Genomic DNA, 19,140 nt, shown 5'->3' on the forward strand with positions numbered 1-19,140 from the left:
TTCTGGCTCTCCTCTGCTTCACTCTTTGCATGCACATGTACATGCACTCTCACTCTCTCTCCAGTAAATAAATAAATCTTTTAAAAAAATAAAATAGTCTCTTCCTTTGTTCTTGATGTTCCATCCTCTTGCAAAGCCTTCCCCCACATTTTTACCTTTTAGAATTACATTCATGTTTAAGATTTCAATTCATCACCAGTGGTTGCCGGGGTTGGTGGAGGGGGTGTGGTTGACCACAAAGAGGATGTTCAGGCAAATATTTAGGGTGATGTTCTGTATGGTCCTGAGGTAGAAGATGCACGATTCTCTGCATTTGTCAAAACCCGAAGAACTGAACAGCACAAAGAGTAAGCTCGAATGCATGCAAACAACAAAGAAATTTCATTCCTCAAGGCTTTTAATCCCCATGATATAATTCAGTGCTTAAGCGGTCTCTTCTGTACCCTCTGTGCTCACACACACAGGCACACTTTGACTTTGGTGCCCGTGAATGAGGGTGGGGGATGAGGTGACATTGACAGTACCTTTCTCTATCTCAGGATGACTCAGGGCTCCTTCTTTGGCTTCCTCTCTGCCGTCCCAGGCTTCACCCCTCTGGGCTCAAGGTCAGGCCTAAGTCTCTTACCTGAACTTTTGTTTAACTTTTCATTTTGAGATAACTATAGATTGGCATGGGGTTATAAGAAACAATACGGGAGTACCTGGGTGGCTGAGTCGGTTAAGCATCTGCCTTCAGCTCAGGCCATGATCTCAGGGTTCTGGGATCAAGCCCTGCATCAGGCTCTCCGCTCAGTGAGGAGCCTGCTTCACCCTCTCCTCTCTGCTGCTCCCCCTGCTTGTGTTCTCTCTCTCACTGTCAAATAAATAATGTTTTTTGTTTTTTGTTTTTTTTTTTATTCATGAGAGACACACGAAGAGAGGCAGAGACATAGGCAGAGGGAGAAGTGGACTCCCCACGAGGAGGTCAATGTGGGACTCGATCCCAGGACCCCGGAATCACGACCTGAGCCAAAGGCAGACGTTCAACCACTGAACCACCCAGATGTCCCAATAAATAAAATCTTAAAAAAAAAGAAATACAATTACCTTCACTTGGCTTTCCCTAATGGTACCACCTTGTGTAAACTCCAGTACAATATCATAACCCGGAAATTGCTATTAGTCTACCCACGTTCTTGAGATTTCACCAGTTTTACATGCATTCATTAGTGGGTGTGTGTTTGTGTGTGTGTGTATGTAGTTCTATCTGTGCAATTTTATCACATATGTAGATTCATGTGACCACCACTAGTTAGGGCATGGAACTGCTCTATCAGAAGTCTCACTTGAGATTTTATTATTTATTTTATTTTATTTTATTTTATTTTATTTTATTTTTTTAAGGTTGTTCCATGCCCAGTATGGAGCCCAAAATGGGGCTTTAACTCATGACTCTGGTCAAGTCCTGAGCTGAGATCAAGAGTCAGACACTTAACGAACTGAGCCATCCAGGAGCCCCACACTTGAACTTTTAAAAGCAGTAAAGTCCTATCTTGATGTTTGTCAAAGTGCAACCCTAAGAAGCATCACCATCTCCTGGACCACTTGTGAAATGTGCCGATTCCTGGGCCCTCCCAGCATCCCCCATGCACCTGCGTCTCTGGGGGTGGGGCCTGAGTGTCTGCGCTTCCAGCAGGCACCGTCCTCGGAGAACCATGCTGTAAATGGCCTCAGTCTGTCCCATCATCTCCAGTTCACCTTCTGCACCATAGCTGTCAAGAGGGAGCCTTCTAAAACACAGTTCTGACCATGTTAGCCTGCTGCTTAACACCCTGCAGCAGCGCCTCACTGCCATCAAGATACAGACCTTAGCGAGCAAAACTTCCACCTCCAGCTCAATCCCTACTCCTCTGACCCTAGAACACGTCATCTCCTGTCATCATGCTCTGATTTAGGTCATGCTGTTCCCTCTGCCTGGAACGTCTTCCCCCCCCCGCCCCCCTTCTCTGCCTGTTGTAACCCTTGTTCAACTACCCATTTTTACGGAGGAGGGCTTGGAGGTTGAGAGAGGTTCCCTATTACCCAGCAAGTGAGGGTGGGACCAGCTGAGAGTCTGAATCCGCTCAACTCCCTGCTCCTGGGCTTAGGGTTCACGGAGGGGGCATGGAGGCTCAGGGACACCACTGGGACACCACTGGTCCTTCTTCCTGGTTCTCTGCTTATCTCCACGGGGGCCTGTTTCCCCATCTGCCTCTCAGACTCAGGTCCAGGACCTCCTCTCCCTCTGCCCCAGCTGGGACTCAGGAGCCTGAGGAGAGGGTGGAAGGGCAGTGGGATCGAGTCCCGGGCGTAACCCGACTCCAGACTCCTGGGTGGGCAGGGGGCAGGCCTGAGCTGCAGGGGAAGGGACCTGGAACAAGCCTTCGGACCCGCTGGAGCAGGGTTTGGAGATAGGGGCTCCCGGAGAGAGGGAAGGAGGCACTGGAGTCCAAGTCCCCTCCTCTGCTGCCCCCTCCCTCCACTGCTCCCTCGCAACCCGAGCCGGGGGGCCTAAAAATAGCCCCCGAGGCGCAAACGCCGGCCGCCCTGGTGACCTTCTGGGTAACACAGGCCGAGGGCGGGCGGGCAGCAGGAAGGCAGGGCGCCGGCCCCCCAGGACCCATCTCCCAGGGCGCCATCCCCCCGGAGTTCCAGAGACAACCCCGCAGCCCAGCTCGCAGAGGCCATGCAGAAAGCCCGGGGCACGCGAGGCGGGGACGCGGGCACGCGGGCGCCCCCCAGCCCCGGGGTGCCCCCCAAGCGAGCCAAGGTGGGCGCCGGCGGAGGGGCGGTGGCGGGGGCGCCCGCCTTCCTGCGGCCCCTGAAGGACGCGGCGGTGCTGGCGGGCGGCGACGTGCGGCTGCGGGTGGCGGTGAGCGGGTCGCCCCAGCCCAGCCTCAGCTGGTTCCGGGACGGGCAGCCCCTGCCCCCGCCGGCCCCCGAGCCCAGCTGCCTGTGGCTGCGGAGCTGCGGGGCGCGGGACGCCGGCGTGTACAGCTGCAGGGCCCGGAACGAGCGGGGCCAGGCCTCCTGCGAGGCTGTGCTCACGGTGCTGGAGGTCGGAGGTAATGGGGCGGCGGGGGCGGGGGGCCGGGGGCTGGGGGGCTGGGGGGGCTGGAGGGGCTGGGGGCCACGTGGGCCGGTGCGTGCATCCCGCCCTCTTCCCGGGTGCTCCGGCTTCTCCGCTGCAAGGACCCAGCGGTGCCCGTCCAGAGGAAAGTGGGCATGGGGGGAGGGGAGTCAAAGTAGGAAGGTTAGAGGTCAAGGGTCAGCATTTGGTAAGCAAAACCCGAGCCCCACTCGGGCCTCTCCGGGAACTGCCCAGTGAAAGGCCTCCTGGCTTCCCTGTAGAGAGAGAAAATCGCTTGGGGGGAAATCGTCTTTATCAACTCCGATAGTTAAACGGGAGACACTTTACAGGTGTGCGTGTGTCAGAAAGAGGGGCAAGCTCCCCCGGTCACGCTGCAATGTTGAGGGATGGGTCAGAGCTCCTGGCAGGCCATCGCTGGGGCAGGTTGGTGTGATCCACACTGGGCTAGTTGGAAGAAGCAAGCTGGTGGACTAGTATGAATAGGGTGCGGAGCATCAGGAGGTGGAGCTGGGGCTGGGGGCTCCCCAGGGTGTGTGAGAATCCATAAGCGTGTGTGTGTGTGTGTGTGTGTGTGTGTGTGTATGTACCTGTGTAGGCTGTGGAAGGGTCTGGTAGTACAAACAGCTGAGGGATGGGGGTTTGTGGAGTTGCTATGGAAAGCCAATGGGCCACTCTACCTGAGACTCAGAGGGCATGGAAGGGGGGAGGTGCTCAGGCTGGTACTTGGGCCCCTACGTATGTGGATACAGAGTGCCAGGCTCATGTGCAAAGGGACAGATGATGATCCGAGGCAGAAGAGAATGGACCAAGATTGGGCCTGGTACCCCTGGTCCTGCTGGGGCCAGGCCCAGGCAGATTTGCCTTGGATCAGTGTCTGGGTTTCCTTTTTAATTTTCTCATCCTCTAAACCAGCCAGTTGTTCTCTAGGGCCTTCGATAGAGCCTTGGGCTGAGTCTTGAGAACCAGAATTCTGGAGAAGTAGGCTGTAGCCGGGGAGGTAGCAAAAAGCTTGGGCATCACTGAGTGTGTCCCAGGCATTTTCAAGTGGGAACTCTCACTCCAGCTGGGTGGTGTTGTGTCAGGGTACATCCTTGGGGGCTGAGAAGGAAGCACAAGGATGGAGGACCTCAGCAGCTGGAGGGGAAAGGAGGCTCGGAGTGGCAGCATGTGAGGAGATGGAGCAGGGGCTCAGCCTCCCTCTGTCAGCACCTTGCCCTACCCTGCCCACCCTCCTACAGTCTTGAGCACTGGTTCCTTGGACTCTCTGTGGCCAAGCCTGGGGCAGAGAGGGTCAAGGCTGGCTTCTCTTGATTGGCCTTGTGCTTGGCCAGGTACAGGTTATCCCAGCCTGGAGTCAGGGGAAGGGACCCATCCTGGCAGTGCTCTGAGCTGGGGAAGGATCAGACTTCTTGGGGATCTTAGCTCTGGTCCCTTGGGCCAAAGGGGACTGAAAACAGAATATAAATCAAATCAAAGGGCATGATAGATCTGTAAGAATATGGTCTGGGAGAGAGATTTTATTTTATTTTTTAAAAAACTATTTTATTTTTAAAAGATTTTATTTACTTACTGGAGAGAAAGAGACCCAGAGCTCATTAGCCAGGGGGAGCAGCAGAGAGAAGTAGGGTCCCCATTGAGCAAGGAGCCCTACTGTGGAGTTCAGCTCCATTCCAACCCTCGGACTCTGGGATCCTGGCCTGAACCGAAGGCAGATGCTTAACCCATTGAGCCACCAGGTGCCCTGGGGAGAGAGGTTTCAGGGAAGGATAAGGAAGCTCTGAGGAGTGCCACGTTGGTTTTGAGTTGAAATGACAACAGAGAACCTCAGGTCCGAATGCTTCCTTTTGCAGGCAAGGACACGGTAGTCCAGAACAGAGGAATGATCTGCCGGAAAATGCGTTACTAGTTATGGCCACCCAGAATTAAGAACCCATTCCTCCTGGTTTCCACTCTGGGGGCTTTTTAACTACTCAAGGAATTCTGGAGGGAGGAGAGAGAAAAAGAAAGGGAGGGGAGCTGTCCATTGTATGGAGAGTAGCCCAGGCCTTCATTCTGAGAGGAGAGCACCCTGGCCTGCTTGGGTCCCCCAAAGTGGGGAGAGTGACGAGGTGCTAGATAGACACCCTCTCACCCCCCTCAAGCAGCACTGTGTTTCCCTGCAAGATGGGTTTCCTCTGTCCCTCTGTAAGCTGGCTAGCAGGTCGGCAGGACTGAATGCTGGCTGGGCATAGCTAGACAGAGGCCAGGAGGACTGCCTCCAGGCTGCTCCAGTGGAACAGCATGTTTGAGAGGCCTAGGGTAAGGAAAGGACCCTGGGTGCCACGAGGACTGGACCTGGGCCTTTTGACAGTCATGTTTAAACCGGAAGACTGAGCTGCGGCAAGTCACAGTTGAGGACTTTTCCCTGCTGATGAAATCTTTACCCCAAGCCCAATCTTATAATTATTATTAACTGGTAATAATTCTTAGTAATAATTTATAATGTTATGAAGAGTTCCATGTGTGGCAGGTGATACACCATCACATCTTTTGACATATCAGTGAAGTCCCATAGCAACCCTGGGGAAGCCGGTACAAAGGATGAAGTGATATTTCTTGTACAGATAGAAGGTGGAGGGAAATACAGATAGAAAGGGAGGGCAGGGCTTTGCTCTGGGGATGGTGGGGGACTGACTGCCAGCCTGGCTGCCTCCTCCTCCGATTGCCCCTCCCCCCCATCAGTACCTGCCCAGTTACTATGGGTCTTAGTCAGGGGCAGCTGGGCAAGCTGCTCAGCAGTGCTCAGACTTACGTATGGAAAACTTTCTCAGTTGGGATCAACAGCAGGAGGACTTCAGCGTTCTCGAGGAAGCCCAGCCAGGACCTGGCTGCAGAAGGAGGCAGTTTCCTGGCTGGGATTGCCATCTGGCTCGGCAAGAGAGGGTGATGCTCAGGTTCCTGGCACTCCTGAAGCCTGAGATGTTAGCTCAAGGATGGAGGGCTATCGGCATGGCTTGGGGAGGCTGGGGCCTTGAGAAGACAAGTGGGCTGCAGACTGGAGAATCTGGAAGAATGGACACAGGAGGGTGGGGTTTGGGGTGTAGAAATGAGGAAAGAATGGGAATACTGAGAATGACAGACATGCAGGCTACTTGTAGAATCTTTAACATGGGTACAGCACCCCATCTCCTGTCATTATTTAATCTTCTATGCCTAGATTCCTGTGGTGATGGTTATACCTATAAGAAAACTAGATTTCCAAGGGTGAGTTTCCCTGAGGTCACGTGGCTAATGAGGTAACAGAGCCAGATATGTTAGGGGGTTCAGGTCCACGTTGCCTGTCCTCATAAAAAGAAGCAAGGGAAGACTAAGGCCAGGACCCTGCCATCATTAACCATCCTTCTCCCAATCATATCCCCGAAGTCATCTTCTGGAAAGTCTCCAAGATAGGTGGGCATTCTTCTTCAAAACATCAGGCTCCCACCTGTGTGGGCTGAGGAGCTATATGCAAACCAAAGGACCAGAACAAGTACCACCTTCAACCCTTGGGACATGTGTGGCTGAAGGGAGAGGCCTAAAGGGCAGGGGGTAAGGAGGAGAGGGCACAGCCGAGAGGAGGGGCAAGCTGACAGTGCTTACGGTGTTCACTGGCTGTTTTATAGCCAGAGTCCAGGAGACTGGTTTCAATCAGAAGGGCCAAAGGTCTACAGATAGGAGTGAACCATGTTGGGAACTTGAGGGCATGGAGACGCGAGGTTAGAGACGGGGGAGAGGGCTTCTTCAGGCAAGGAAAAGATGGGGAATGCACCAGAACCTGTGTTGAGGGATATTCTGCAGTTATCTTTTTCACCAGGAATTTGGAATGTCTGGATGAAAAGCCAGGAGGAAACTAGTAGGGGGTTGGGGATGAGTAGGGAGAGTGTTGCCATCCATTCATGCCCAGTCCTCATCAGGGAGGGGAGGAGGAGCCAGAGTAGGAGCAGTGAGGAGCCCTGGGAAGAGAGAGAGGCAGGAGCAGAGAAGCCTCCAAGAGACCTTTCCTGAAGGCAGGGCAGGCTCTCCCGGGAAGATCCTGAGTGGCACTCGAGATGGCCACTTCTCCAGCTATGTCTTAGAAAAGGCTCTGGTTCAGGACAGAGGAGGGAGAAAGCCTGGATGAATGAGCTGTACGGGAAGACTTACTACCCCTATTCCAGCCACCCCCAGCTGTGCCACTCCCTCCCATTTTATCTATGTCTATTGTGGACCAGTCACTGTTCTAGTGGCTTGGGATACATGATGGGGGTGGGGAGGGGGAGAGGAATCCCCCAAATTCCTGTCCCCCTAGAGATCATCACATCCTAGTGCATAGACAACAGGCAATAAACACATCAAATAAGTAAACATGGTATAGTATGTCAGCAATGTAGAGCAGGGTAAGCGAAAGGAGGGAAGGGAGAAATTGGACCTTTCAGGCAGGAAAGAAAGAAAGCAGAGAGGAGGGGAGTGGGTTCATGTGGCTCAGAGCAGGGTCTGTGTGAGGGGTCAGGCCTGTCATGATGAGTCGGGTTTTCTCTGAAAGGGGAGAGGCTGGCAGTGCAGAAATTGGAAGTCTGGGGTTTGGGGAAATAGCAGAGAGGCACAACTGCCCAGCCACGGAGGGAAAAATAGGGCAATCTAGGGCCAGCTGGGGGTGGCCCACCCTGCAAGCATGCCCCAGGCCAGCCCTGCGGGGGTGAGCAGTGCAGACCCAGAGCAGGAACACAGAATCCCACAGGCCTGTCCTCAGCCCAGCTGTCCCGTCACTCATGCCCGCTGCCCATTGGTTATTTTTGCTATGGAATGTGCCAGCCCCTCGGATTCTCCTGGAGAACAGGGGTTCAAGTTACTCCCTCTCCTCACTCAGCTCCCCCATCTGTGACTGTGTGTATTTGGGGGTGGGCAGGGAAAGTGCCTATGGGTGTCCAGGGTCCTCTAGCTGGAACCGATATGATCACACACACACGGAGGCTCTCAGCACACATCCCATTCATGCATCTGCACAGATGACATCGGTCTTTGGGGGTTTGGGAAACAGGGCCACCTGTATGCACCCAGAATGTACAAGACATGACTTTGAACCTCAAAAAAAAGAAAGAAAAAGAGTCCCGCAAGCTCAAATAACTTCAGAAGCCAAGTAGAAACAGTAACGGCGAGATATTGTTGTTAGCGGCTGAACTTGAACATGCTTGTCCCACTGAAAATTTGTGTAGGCTGAGCAAAACTCATGAGTTGGCTCTGTATTTATTTTGGACTCATGTTTTAAAGAAACAAAGTTCGGGAACATACTGACCTATTAGCCTGGGAGGCTTTATGGCAGAGTGGTCAATGACTGTCACAGTAGAATCCCAGCTCTCCCAATTATTGGTTATGTGACCTTGGGCAAATAACCTCTCTGCCTCAGTCTCGCCCCTTGTTGTGACGATTGATTGAATTTTTCAATTGAACTGAGTTGATACGAATTGAATTCATATAAAAGTGCTTAGCGCAATGCTCAGTAGATACCAAGCACGCCATACGTGTTAACGAAAGTGACTGTAGTCACAGTTCAGAAACCGGGAGTGGCACCCCTTGTGTTTGCCCGGGTGGGCATTTGGATCCACAGGACAGCGGAGACACAAAACCTGTGTGGCTTTGGCTATGTGGTGGGACTTCTCTGAGCCTTAGTCACTTGTCAGTTAAATGGAGCCAGTTCCGTGTTCCTAAGGGGTTGTCGTGAACGAGGAAAATTTATAAAGCGCCTGGCACTTAGTAAATGCTTAAGAAACTTGTTTTATAATGATTGTTGGGGCGGGAGGGGCGGGGAGGCTTGAGCTTCTCTATGAAGGCAAAGTGTGCACAGGGCTGAATGGGAGGAGGACAGGGCAAGTCTGGGGAGATGCTCACCCACGAGGGAGAAGGCGGGTCCTATGGGTGCCGAGGAGGATACCGCTGGGCCCGTCGCTGGGGGGGGGGGGTGTACGCAGGGGGCAGGGACGGAGGACCCGGCATCAGAAAACGCCAGGGTCCCCTCTGGCTGTCCTCACGGTCTCTGGATCCGGGTGGCACGGAGCCCGCACCCACCAGGGCCCTTGCCCAGGGTGTGACCTAGGCGCCCCCACGGCGCCCAGGCCCCCCGCTGTGTCGGGGCCACCGCGAGCTCCGAGTTCCGCGCTGCCTGGCACGGCGGCGCGTGCGCGTGTTTGTGGGGTGAGCAAGTCGGCCGCGGCTGACCTTCCAGAGCCGCCCCGCGGGAGGCCAGGGGGTGGCGTGGAGGCCGCGGCCGGCTGCCCGGGAGAAGGCGGCCCCCACCCCACAGGGGCCGCCGCGCGCTCTTCTGTGCCTCAGTTTCCCCATGTGCCCAGGGCCCAGGAGGCAGGTGCGGGGTGGGGGGGACCCGGAGGCAGGTGAGCGCCGCCCGGGGGAGCCGGCCAGGGAGGGGGCGCCAGGTGGGGCGCAGGCCGGCGGGGGAGGGGCGGGCCCAGGGCGCGGGCGCCGCCGCCGCCGCCGCCGCCGCCGCCGCCCTCCCCCCGCCCGGGCTCGGCGGCCCCGCGGCTCCTCCCGCCACCGGCGCCGGCTCCCGCCCGCTCCCCCTCGCCCCCGGCCCCGCCTCCGACTCCGCCCCGCCCCCGCCCGTCCCCTCCTCGCCCGGCCGCCGGCGCGGCCCCCTCCCCCGCCATGAAGAAGCTGTGGGTGAAGAAGCGTTTCCAGGTGAGGGCTCCGGGGGCGGGCGGCGCCGGGAGGGCCCGGGGGGGGCCGGCGCCCCGGGGAGGGCGGGTCACCGCGGCCGGGCCGGGGGAGGGGGCGCCGGGGCCGCGGCCGCCGCACCCCGCCGCCGAGGGCCGCGGCCGGGCTCGGGGGCTCCGGGGCTCCGGGGGGCCGCGCCTCCGCCCTCCCCGCGCCCCGCAGCGCCCGGGCCCGCGGCCCCCGGCGACCCCCGCAGCCCCCGCAGCCCCCGCGCCGAGCGCCCGCGGGCTCCCTGCCGCCCGGCGCCCCCAGGTCCCGAGGCTTCCATCTTCCCCGGCTCCTGGAAGCCGCGCGCGGACACCGGCGCCGAGCTCAGTCCGTCCCCAAGCCCTGCCCTGTCCTCCGCGCGCCCAGGCCTCTTCCCCGCTCCTGAGGCTCTGGCCCTCGGGGGACCTCGCCCTCCGCTCCCCCATCACCCTCCCTGCCCACCTGACACCTATGTCAGGTATCCGTCCCCCCCCCCCCCGCAGGAAGCTGTGTCCTCGTCCCTCCATCTCCCAGTCATCCAAGCTCCCCCCCACCCCCATCTCTTCCTTCACGTCAGCCTCCCGTCTTGTGTCCTGGCTCCTAGCTCTGGGGTGTAGCTCAGGTCCCCAGTCCTGTGAGCCTCTGTGGGACTCGCAGCGTGTGCTCCACAGCTTGGCGGCCCTGGCTTCCTCCTCTGCTCCTCCCCAGGGCCCAGCTGGGTAGCCCCGAGCTCTTGCTGGGAGGGCTGAAGGGCCGGGGAGAGTGGGGACATTCCCTCCAGGGGAAGCTGCAGTTCTGTGCTTTACCTCCCCAGCTCCCCCCAGGCCCTGGAATGAGTTTCTGTTTAATAGAGGTTTGGATGGGAGGTAAGGGACAGCGGGAGCCAGCCTTCCCCTCAACAACTCATTCTGGCTTTTCTCTTGCAGAAAACCGGCCACTCCCGCCGGGCCTTTGGCCGACTCACCCATGGTGCGTGGACCACAGGCTCCCTGCTCTAGCCCATGCCCACTCCTTCTCTTGGTCCATGTCCCTCCACGAGGCACCCAGGCCCCAAAGACAGCCCATGAGATGTGGGATCCCCCGATACGCATCCATACCCACTCAAGGAGGTGCCCTGTACCCTGCAGCTGTGGGGTGAGGGGGGGGGTGGGGGGGACTCACTAGCACACCCCACCATGGGCCTGGGCTCAGGGGGCTCCATCTGTGGGGCCAAGCGGGAGGGATGAGCTCACTGCCATACGTCAGCATCCAGCACACAGCTCCTGGTTGTCATGGCACTCAGAGAAACTGAGGCACAGAACCTGCTAGAATCTGGGAAAGTTAAAAATATGCCCAGGAAACTTTGCTTATAGCCTAATCCCTGGGCATTTTTGAGGACCATTCAGCAGTAGAAGAAAAGGATTGGGAAGAGGGTACCTGTCACATCATGATGCAGAACAGGTCGGGGTGGGGGGGATTGGTTTATGAGGAAGGGTCAAGGCACAATGCAAATATTTTACGAGAGGGTGGGCCTGACCCCTGATGGGGAGCCTGGGTCTGAGACCTGGCTGAGCACAAGCAGATGTGTGTGTGTGTATGCGTGTGTGCGCGTGGCCAGTGGCAGCACCAGTGCGAGTGCCAAGGGTACAGAATCGCTGGGGCAGTTGGAATAACCAGCCAAAGCATGTGCGCTCCCCAGCTGGGCACAGTGGGAGCCTGCAGGCTGTCAGGATGAGAGATGCTTTGCCCATTCCAGGTGTCTCCCTTCCCCTGGCCCATCCCCACAGGGCCTTCCTGGGCACTGGGTACCCTCATGGCCCCTCTGTCCTGCCTTCCCACCATGCCCTGCCCCACAAACGCTCTGATAACAGTCTGTCCATGTCTCTCTCCTGCTGCTCCTATGGAAGCGAAGTTTTCCGCTCCTGCAGAAAGCAAAGTTACGGTAGGAAACTGGCTCCTGCCCTAGCCCCCTTCCTCCCTGCCCGACCCTGGCCTCTCCTCACCCCACCTCAGCTGCGCCCCGATGTGTTCCGGCTGGTTTGGGGTGGAGGACAGGCTGGCCCTGCGGTTGGTCAAGTGCCCTGACAGTACGACTCTGAGGTGACACTCCTTTGTTCCTGGGGTACCGGAACCCGAAATTTAGAGCCTTGGAACCTAGGATCTTGTTATGTGGGGGCTGCACAGGAACCTATGCTATCATCGACAGGGGAGGATGCGGAGGGCGGAGACCCTGATAATCCACTGAGTGGCTGGGAGGGGCAGTGGCAGGTGGCTTTGAGGGCCAAGGAGGCCAGGATGAGTAGCCAGGGGTCCAGAGGTGAGCCACCGGACTGGCCTGAGCAGCCCAGGATGGGCCAGGGGATGTGGGGGTAAAAGAGAAGAGAAAACAGGTGTGGAAGCCCTGCCGGTGGGAAGAGGGAGCCTGCTGCGGGGGAGGCGGGAGGAGACACAGGGAAGAGTTGGAGTCAGAGGGAGGAGGGCCCTGCCCACACAGACCCCTTCTTCTCCAGACTCGGAGACGGGCGAGGATGACATCAGCGATGTGCAGGGGACCCAGCGCCTGGAGCTTCGGGATGACGGGGACTTCAGCACCCCCACGGGTGAGCTCTCTGGGCTGCTCCAGGAGCAGGCAGGCGGGCTTCCCACAGGAGGTGCCTGGGCTTCACCGTGCTGCTTTCTCTAGGGGGCTCCGACACCCTGGTGGGCACCTCCCTGGACACACCCCCGACCTCCGTGACAGGCACCTCCGAGGAGCAAGTGAGCTGGTGGGGCAGCGGGCAGACGGTCTTGGAGCAGGAAGCGGGCAGCAGGGGTGGCACCCGCCGCCTCCCGGGCAGCCCAAGGCAAGCACAGGCGGCCGGGGCCGGGCCACGGCACCTGGGGGTGGAGCCGCTGGTACGGGCGTCTCGTGCTAATCTGGTGGGCGCAAGCTGGGGGTCAGAGGATAGCCTTTCGGTGGCCAGTGACCTGTATGGCAGCGCATTCAGTCTGTACAGAGGACGGGCGCTCTCCATTCACGTGTAAGTAACGGCCTCCCCCAGGCCGCCCTGTCCCACCTCACCATGTGTCCTGCACTGCCCCTCACCACTCCGTGGCCTCACCCCTCCCTTGCACCATCCGTCCCTCTGTGCACTTCACCGCCCCGGCTGCCACCCTGGCCCCGGCTACCTACTCTGTCCTCCCACACGGCATCCTCCCTCCTGTGCCATCACCACCCACAGCCTCCTGCTCCCACCTGTCCTGGCTCCCTGTGCCATCTCCATGGTCTCGTGGACCCCTCCATCCTTTCCTCATCCCCTCCAAGATCTCCACTTTCCCAGGGGCCCTCTCCCACCTCGCCCATTCAGGCTCCAGTTGTCCCCAGGATCCCCCCCGCCCCAGGGCCCCCTCCGTGCCTGCTGTCTCAGCAGCTGCTGCCTTTTCTTCTCCCTGCACATTCCTGTTCCCATGTGGGCCTTTTTCTGGGAGGAACGGAACCTTTTTGCCAAGCAGCTCCCGAGAGAGCAGGAGAGCCAGGGAGCAAGAGCACGGCCGGGAGAAAGAGAGTGAGGTGGTCAGGGAGCTGATGGGGCCAAGGGCCAGGAGGATGTGGGCTGTGTGGGAGGCAGGGAGGGCTGGACTCAGGGGGCTGGGGTGGAGACAGAGGGCTGGGAATGATGGAGGCCGGGAGCTCGTGAGGGCCTGGTGGGAAATGCCTGTGCAGAGTGGGGGGGGGGGTGCTGGGGGGGTGAGGGTTGTCCTGGCAGGGGATGGTGAGGAGCAGGAGCGGAGGTGTTGGAGTGAGGCGTCAGAGCCATTTTTGGAGGTTTGGGGGCTGGCAGATACAGGAGGGAGTCTATAGTAGAAGAGGGGAGTGGCTGATGATGCAGGTATTGGGAGACCTTTGGGGAGCGAGAGGGACCTAACCTGTGCCGGGTATGGGTGTGTGGGGGAGGGACCATCATGAAGCAGAAAGCAGGAGCCTGGTGGGGGAGGCTATTTGGAAGGTGGTTGGAGTGCTAGTGGTAGGCAGGGGAGAGGTCTGGGGCAGGGGCGGCTCCCTTGCTTTATCTGGTTGGCATGAACCAGCGCTCCCGAGCCCTGGACTTGCCTTTTCCTTCCCTGCCTTCTTCCTTTGCCAGGCCTCAGCCTGAGCCTGGAGTTGCTATGGCAACTTCTGAGGAACCCATTTCCTTAGCGATGTCTGTGGTACAGAGGCTGGCCTAGAGCTCAGAACTGCAGGAGAGAGGCCTCCTCTGCTGTCCCCAATTTCTCTCCCAGCCTTACCCAGTTCCCAGAGGCTATCCCTCCCCTTGGGGACTCTGCTGTCCCTCCCCCAGAGTAGACTCTGGCTCCCCGGAGGTGGCAGGCAGAGGCTCTGTTCCCTCGGGCACCGGGCACCATGGATTGCCATTCTACCCCTCACCCCTCTGCCCCTGGTCAGAGATGGGGTCTGCAGTGGGGGTGGCTGGCCCAGGTAGTCTGAGACAGCATTCCCCTCAGGCACCCCTAGAACTTCTGCTGTGGCCAGTACCCTATTTCGTGTCCGTTCTGTGCCCTCAGAATCCTAGACATTTGGAGGGAATAGGGCTCAGGAGTCAGACTGCCTTGGTTCCAATCCTGGCACCAGCCATTTCCTAGCTGTGTCACCTTGGTGAGGTACTGTATCTCTTATGCCTCAGTGTCTTCATCTGTAAATGGAGGCAGTAACAGCTCTTAGCTCAGAGGGTTGTCCTGAGGGTTGTCGGTTGTGTTGTTGTGAGGGTTACAAGCGTGAATGCATTTTAACCCTTTTGTACAGTCCTGGCCCCCAGTAAGGATTCAGTGAGCCGTTTCCTGAGTTTTTATTAAGCTCTCTCTAATGTGTCAGGCATGGTGTTAATATTTCGGGTTCCTTTCCTTGCTCGTCGTTCTGTTTGATGTGTCCCCCAAGAGTCCAGGTGGGGGAAACTGAGGCTCAGCTCTTGGGCAGCGAAGCTCTGTGGGTGAGAGGGGTACTCTGAGCTGACCAGCTCCCTCCCTCTTCCTCTTCTGCCACACCCCCTCTTCAGGCCCACGCAGTAGTTATTTCTGAGTGGAGTTATTTCTGAGCATACCCCTTTGGGGAGCTTCTGTGCTGGGGGGTGGGTGGAGGCAGGGGGAGGGTAGGTTTAAAAAGACTCAAGGTATCTTATTTTCCCAGAGTCAGGACAAAGTCAAAGGCCTATCGTGGGGGCAGACTGATCAAAGGGAAGGGGACCCTGGCAGTTCTAGTCTCCCACCCAGGGACCTCAGGTGCCACCTGCTGTTAATGTCAGCAGCTGGTGAGGGGCTCAGGTCTGGTGAGGCAGCCCAGGTGCCAGGTAGTCCCTGAGATAGAGGCGTTGTGCCCAGGAGACTGGTGCCTGTTCTTCTAGGGGCCACTGGGAAAGGGCTGTGTCCTGCTGAGGATGGGCAGGGCTGTGGGGGCCAGCTGGGGGCAGGAATGAGTGGGAGGCTGCATTCCTGAGAGGGCCCCTCCCCATCCAACCCTCCTGCCTCTCCTCACCACTTCATCCTTTGGGTCCTAAGCTCATTCTTTTCTCCCCGCTCCGTTCTGTTTCTGCTGTTTCCCAGCTTCCGGGGCTGGGGGGAGGGGGCTGGCCAGAGCCCCGGGGTGGGGTTGGGGGGGTGGCTGAGTGTGTACCCGGGCCCCCGCCACCAGCCCAGTCTTCTGGTGCCAGGGCTGCCAGCCTCTCCCCAGCACCTGCTCTGGCTGTTCCTTCCTCCCGGGCGGGAGGGGGCAGAGGGCCTGACCCATGTCACCTCCAAGCCTTCCCAGCATGCCCCACCCTCCAATTCCTATCACTGCGCTGAAGGTCTAGGAGGGGAGACCCCTAAATCCTCCACCCCTCTTCCGTCTTGGTTCTGCAGCAGTGTCCCCCAGAGCGGCTTGCACAGGGAGGAGCCCGACCTTCAGCCTCCGCCGGCCAGCGAAGCCCCGCGGCGCCCCGCCCTGCCGCCCCCCTCCAAGTCCGCGCTGCTGCCCCCGCCGTCGCCCCGCGTGGGTAAGCGGCCTCCGCCGGGACCCAGCGCCCAGCCCCCGGCCACCCCCACGCCGCCCCACCGGCGCCCTCAGGAGCCCGCGCCCCCCGACGACGCCGAGGAGAAGCGAGGGAAGAAGTCCAAGCCGTCGGGGCCGTCGCCGGCGGGCACGGCCGAGTCCCGACCGCAGACGCCCCTGAGCGAGGCGTCGGGCCGCCTGTCTGCGCCGGGCCGCTCGCCCAGGCTGGTGCGCGCCGGCTCCCGCATCCTGGACAAGCTGCAGTTCTTCGAGGAGCGACGGCGCAGCCTGGAGCGCAGCGACTCGCCGCCGGCGCCCCTGCGGCCATGGGTGCCGCTGCGCAAGGCCCGCTCGCTGGAGCAGCCCAAGTCCGAGCGCGGGGCGCCCTGGGGCACCCCCGGGGCCTCGCAGGAGGAGCTGCGGGCCCCCGGCAGCGGCAGCTTGGCCGAGCGGCGCCGCCTGTTCCAGCAGAAGGCCGCCTCGCTGGACGAGCGCACGCGGCAGCGCAGCCCCGCCTCCGACCTGGAGCTGCGCTTCGCCCAGGAGCTGGGCCGCATCCGCCGCTCCGCGTCGCGGGACGAGCTGGTGCGCTCGCACGAGTCCCTGCGCGCCACGCTGCAGCGCGCCCCGTCCCCTCGGGAGCCCGGCGAGCCCCCGCTCTTCCCCCGGCCCTCCACCCCCAGGAGCCCTCGGGCCGCCAGCCCCGCCGCCGCCGCCGCCGCCGCCGCCCAGCCGCCCCCTCCGAGCGCCGCGGGGAAGCCCGGGGACGAGCCGGCGAGGCCCAGGAGCCGCGGGCCGGCGGGCAGGACGGAGCCGGGGGAAGGCCCGCAGCAGGAGGTTAGGCGCCGGGACCAGTTCCCGCTGACCCGCGGCAGAGCCATCCAGGAGTGCCGGAGCCCCGTGCCGCCCCCCGCCGCCCCCGAGCCCCCCGAGGCCAGGACCAGAGCACCCCCGGGGCGGAAGCGGGAGCCCCCGGCGCAGGCCGTGCGCTTTCTGCCCTGGGCCACGCCCGGCCAGGAGGGCGCTGCTGTGCCTCAGGCCTTGGAGAAGAACAGGGCGGGGCCTGAGGCTGAGAAGAGGCTGCGCAGAGGGCCCGAGGAGGACGGTCCCTGGGGGGCCTGGGACCGCAGAGGTGCCCGCGGCCAGGGCAGAGGTCGTCGGGCCCGGCCCACCTCTCCTGAGCTCGGTAAGGCCTCGGGGAGGGCCGAGAAGGTGCTGAGACCGGGGTGGGAGGGCGCTCGGGGAGGGGGCAGCTGCCGGGCAGGTGCGGGCTGCGGTTTCACAGGGAAGGCACAGACCCAGTTTCCCGTTTGAGTGAAGGATTGTGAAGGCCCTTGTGCTAGAGCCCGTCTGCTGGTGAGGCAGCGTGCGTTTTGGTGGAGGCTGAGTGGAGCTGAGATGTGAGCCAAGGAAGGTGCCCGGATGCCTGCCGTAGGTGCCCTGGGTCCACTGGGCTGCTGGGTCAGGGATTTAGCTGCGGTGGGAGGCATTGGTGGGGACCCCACCCCTCTGTGGGGGAAGAGATGGAAAACCACCTCAATAAATAATGCTTGGTCCTGCCCAGAGGCGAGCTTTGGTCCAGCCAAGTCAGTCCCCATCCCACTTCTGTCCCCTGACCCACCATGGCTGCCAAGATTGGACCCAGTCTCTCAGCTAGCTTCTCTCTCCCATCCTTGAATCCTTGTATGGCTGAGCTGACTGGGCACATGCCAGCCTGTGTCACCTCCTAGTCTTCCTCTGGATGGTGGCCAACTGCCACAATGCCCCTGCTCCTAAGTCTGCCCACCCTGAACATCATATAGGGGTCCACTCCTGGACGATGGCCGAGGAAGCCATCCTTGGTTTGCTCTCGGCCAGGCCAGATGCCTCCGCTCGCTGCTCCCAGCACGCCTTGTTCGGGGCGGGGGGTGGCGGGGGGGAGGTGTCTCTCTCATTGTGCTTACCACCCATTTCGAGTTTTCTTTTTTGAAATCACTCTATTTTTCATTTAAGGATTACTGTCTCAAGGTTCCTAAAGATAATTAGGTACCTCTCCATCATCCTATCAGCCACATGATTGCATACCACGACACAGGCGCCGTGTGAGCTGGGCGCTCAGGGGTGTTGTTTTATTTTAATTTGTATGCCAGCTCTGCAAGAGGTTGGGTGCGATTTATCAGCTCCATCTTACAGATAACAAAACAGAGGCGCAGAGAGGTTATCTAATTTGTCCAAGGTTATGGAGCTAGAAAAACAGCATAATTGGGATTCTCACTGTTTTTCTGACTACTACCAGACCATACCTTGTCTAGCTTTTAGAACGTCAGTTGGGAAGTACCGAGAGGGATGCAGTGCACTGGAAGTGTGTGATACCTTTGTGTGTACAAGCTTCCTGTAAGCAGAGAGCACTGCTTGTGTCTCGCATCCCTGCTACTCACACGGAGCTGGGCGTGCAGTCGGTGCGGCCCTACTGTTTGGTGGATGGACGGAATCAAAGCTGATTCCGGAGGCCTCTCAGAGGCTACTGGACCCACCTGCTGCTCCCTCTTTTGAATCCAGCGGCATTACTAATTTGACAATTTACCACATGTTGCCCTGTGACAGTAGTATTACTGCTTAGGGCTCGGGTTGCTGTTAGCTGGTACTGCCTGTTTGGAAGCTGGTAACGTCTTGTGCTGCTGCGAAGAGCACTTGCGTAGAACAGGGCCTGATCTACCAGCCCCAGTGACTGGTTTGTATAAAGACTCGCACGACACAGTCCCCGCCTTCCTCCAGAAACCATGGTGACTGTGACTGAAGTTGAGAAGCCAAGCGAATGCAGAGTGCTGGCTGCCCTGTCCTGTTTGAGAACCGCCCCCTCCCCTTCTGTCCATCTTCCCTGTCTCAGGATATTTGGGAGAGAGACCCTTTGTTCCCCAACCTGCACCTTCTGGAAGCCCTTCTCTCTGGGTTTGGCATTCTAAGATACAAGGATGCCATAATCCCCTCTCCCCCTGAGTCATCCCCACAGGGACCATGCACCCCCTTACCCTGTCACTCATGTCTCTGGCAGAGTCCTCAGATGACTCGTATGTGTCCGCCGGAGAAGAGCCCCTTGAGGCTCCTGTGTTTGAGATCCCCCTGCAGAATGTGGTGGCGGCCCTGGGGGCAGATGTGCTGCTCAAGTGTATCATCACTGCCAATCCCCCACCCCAAGGTGAGCTCCAGGGCTGGGCCAGGCTAAGGTTGAGACAGAGAGGGGGAGGTCCCCCTCAGTCCTCAGAGGCAGGGATAGGGGAGGAGGGACATCTGCTCCTTGGGGCTGGCCTCACTCCTGTGTGTGTGTGTGTTAGGGGAGCGTTCCCAGAATCCCCTGGGAGTGGGGAGGGCAGGCCTAGGCTTC

The 19,140-nt window shown here is 59.3% G+C and overlaps 1 protein-coding gene across 1 annotated transcript in view; it reads left to right on the top strand.

The window, feature by feature from the left end:
• The first annotated feature begins 2,556 nt into the window (after positions 1-2,556).
• The window catches only part of SPEG (striated muscle enriched protein kinase), a 57,846-nt gene continuing 41,262 nt past the window's right edge, over positions 2,557-19,140 (top strand). The window contains 5 exon segments of the mRNA NM_001173478.2: positions 2,557-3,083; positions 12,289-12,378; positions 12,462-12,798; positions 15,650-16,965; positions 18,811-18,954. Coding sequence (NP_001166949.2) covers positions 2,705-3,083; positions 12,289-12,378; positions 12,462-12,798; positions 15,650-16,965; positions 18,811-18,954 — 2,266 coding nt within the window. The 5' untranslated portion in view covers positions 2,557-2,704.

The sequence above is a fragment of the Canis lupus genome, chromosome 37 (genome assembly GCF_011100685.1).
Source record: "Canis lupus familiaris isolate Mischka breed German Shepherd chromosome 37, alternate assembly UU_Cfam_GSD_1.0, whole genome shotgun sequence".
Lineage (NCBI taxonomy): Eukaryota > Metazoa > Chordata > Mammalia > Carnivora > Canidae > Canis > Canis lupus.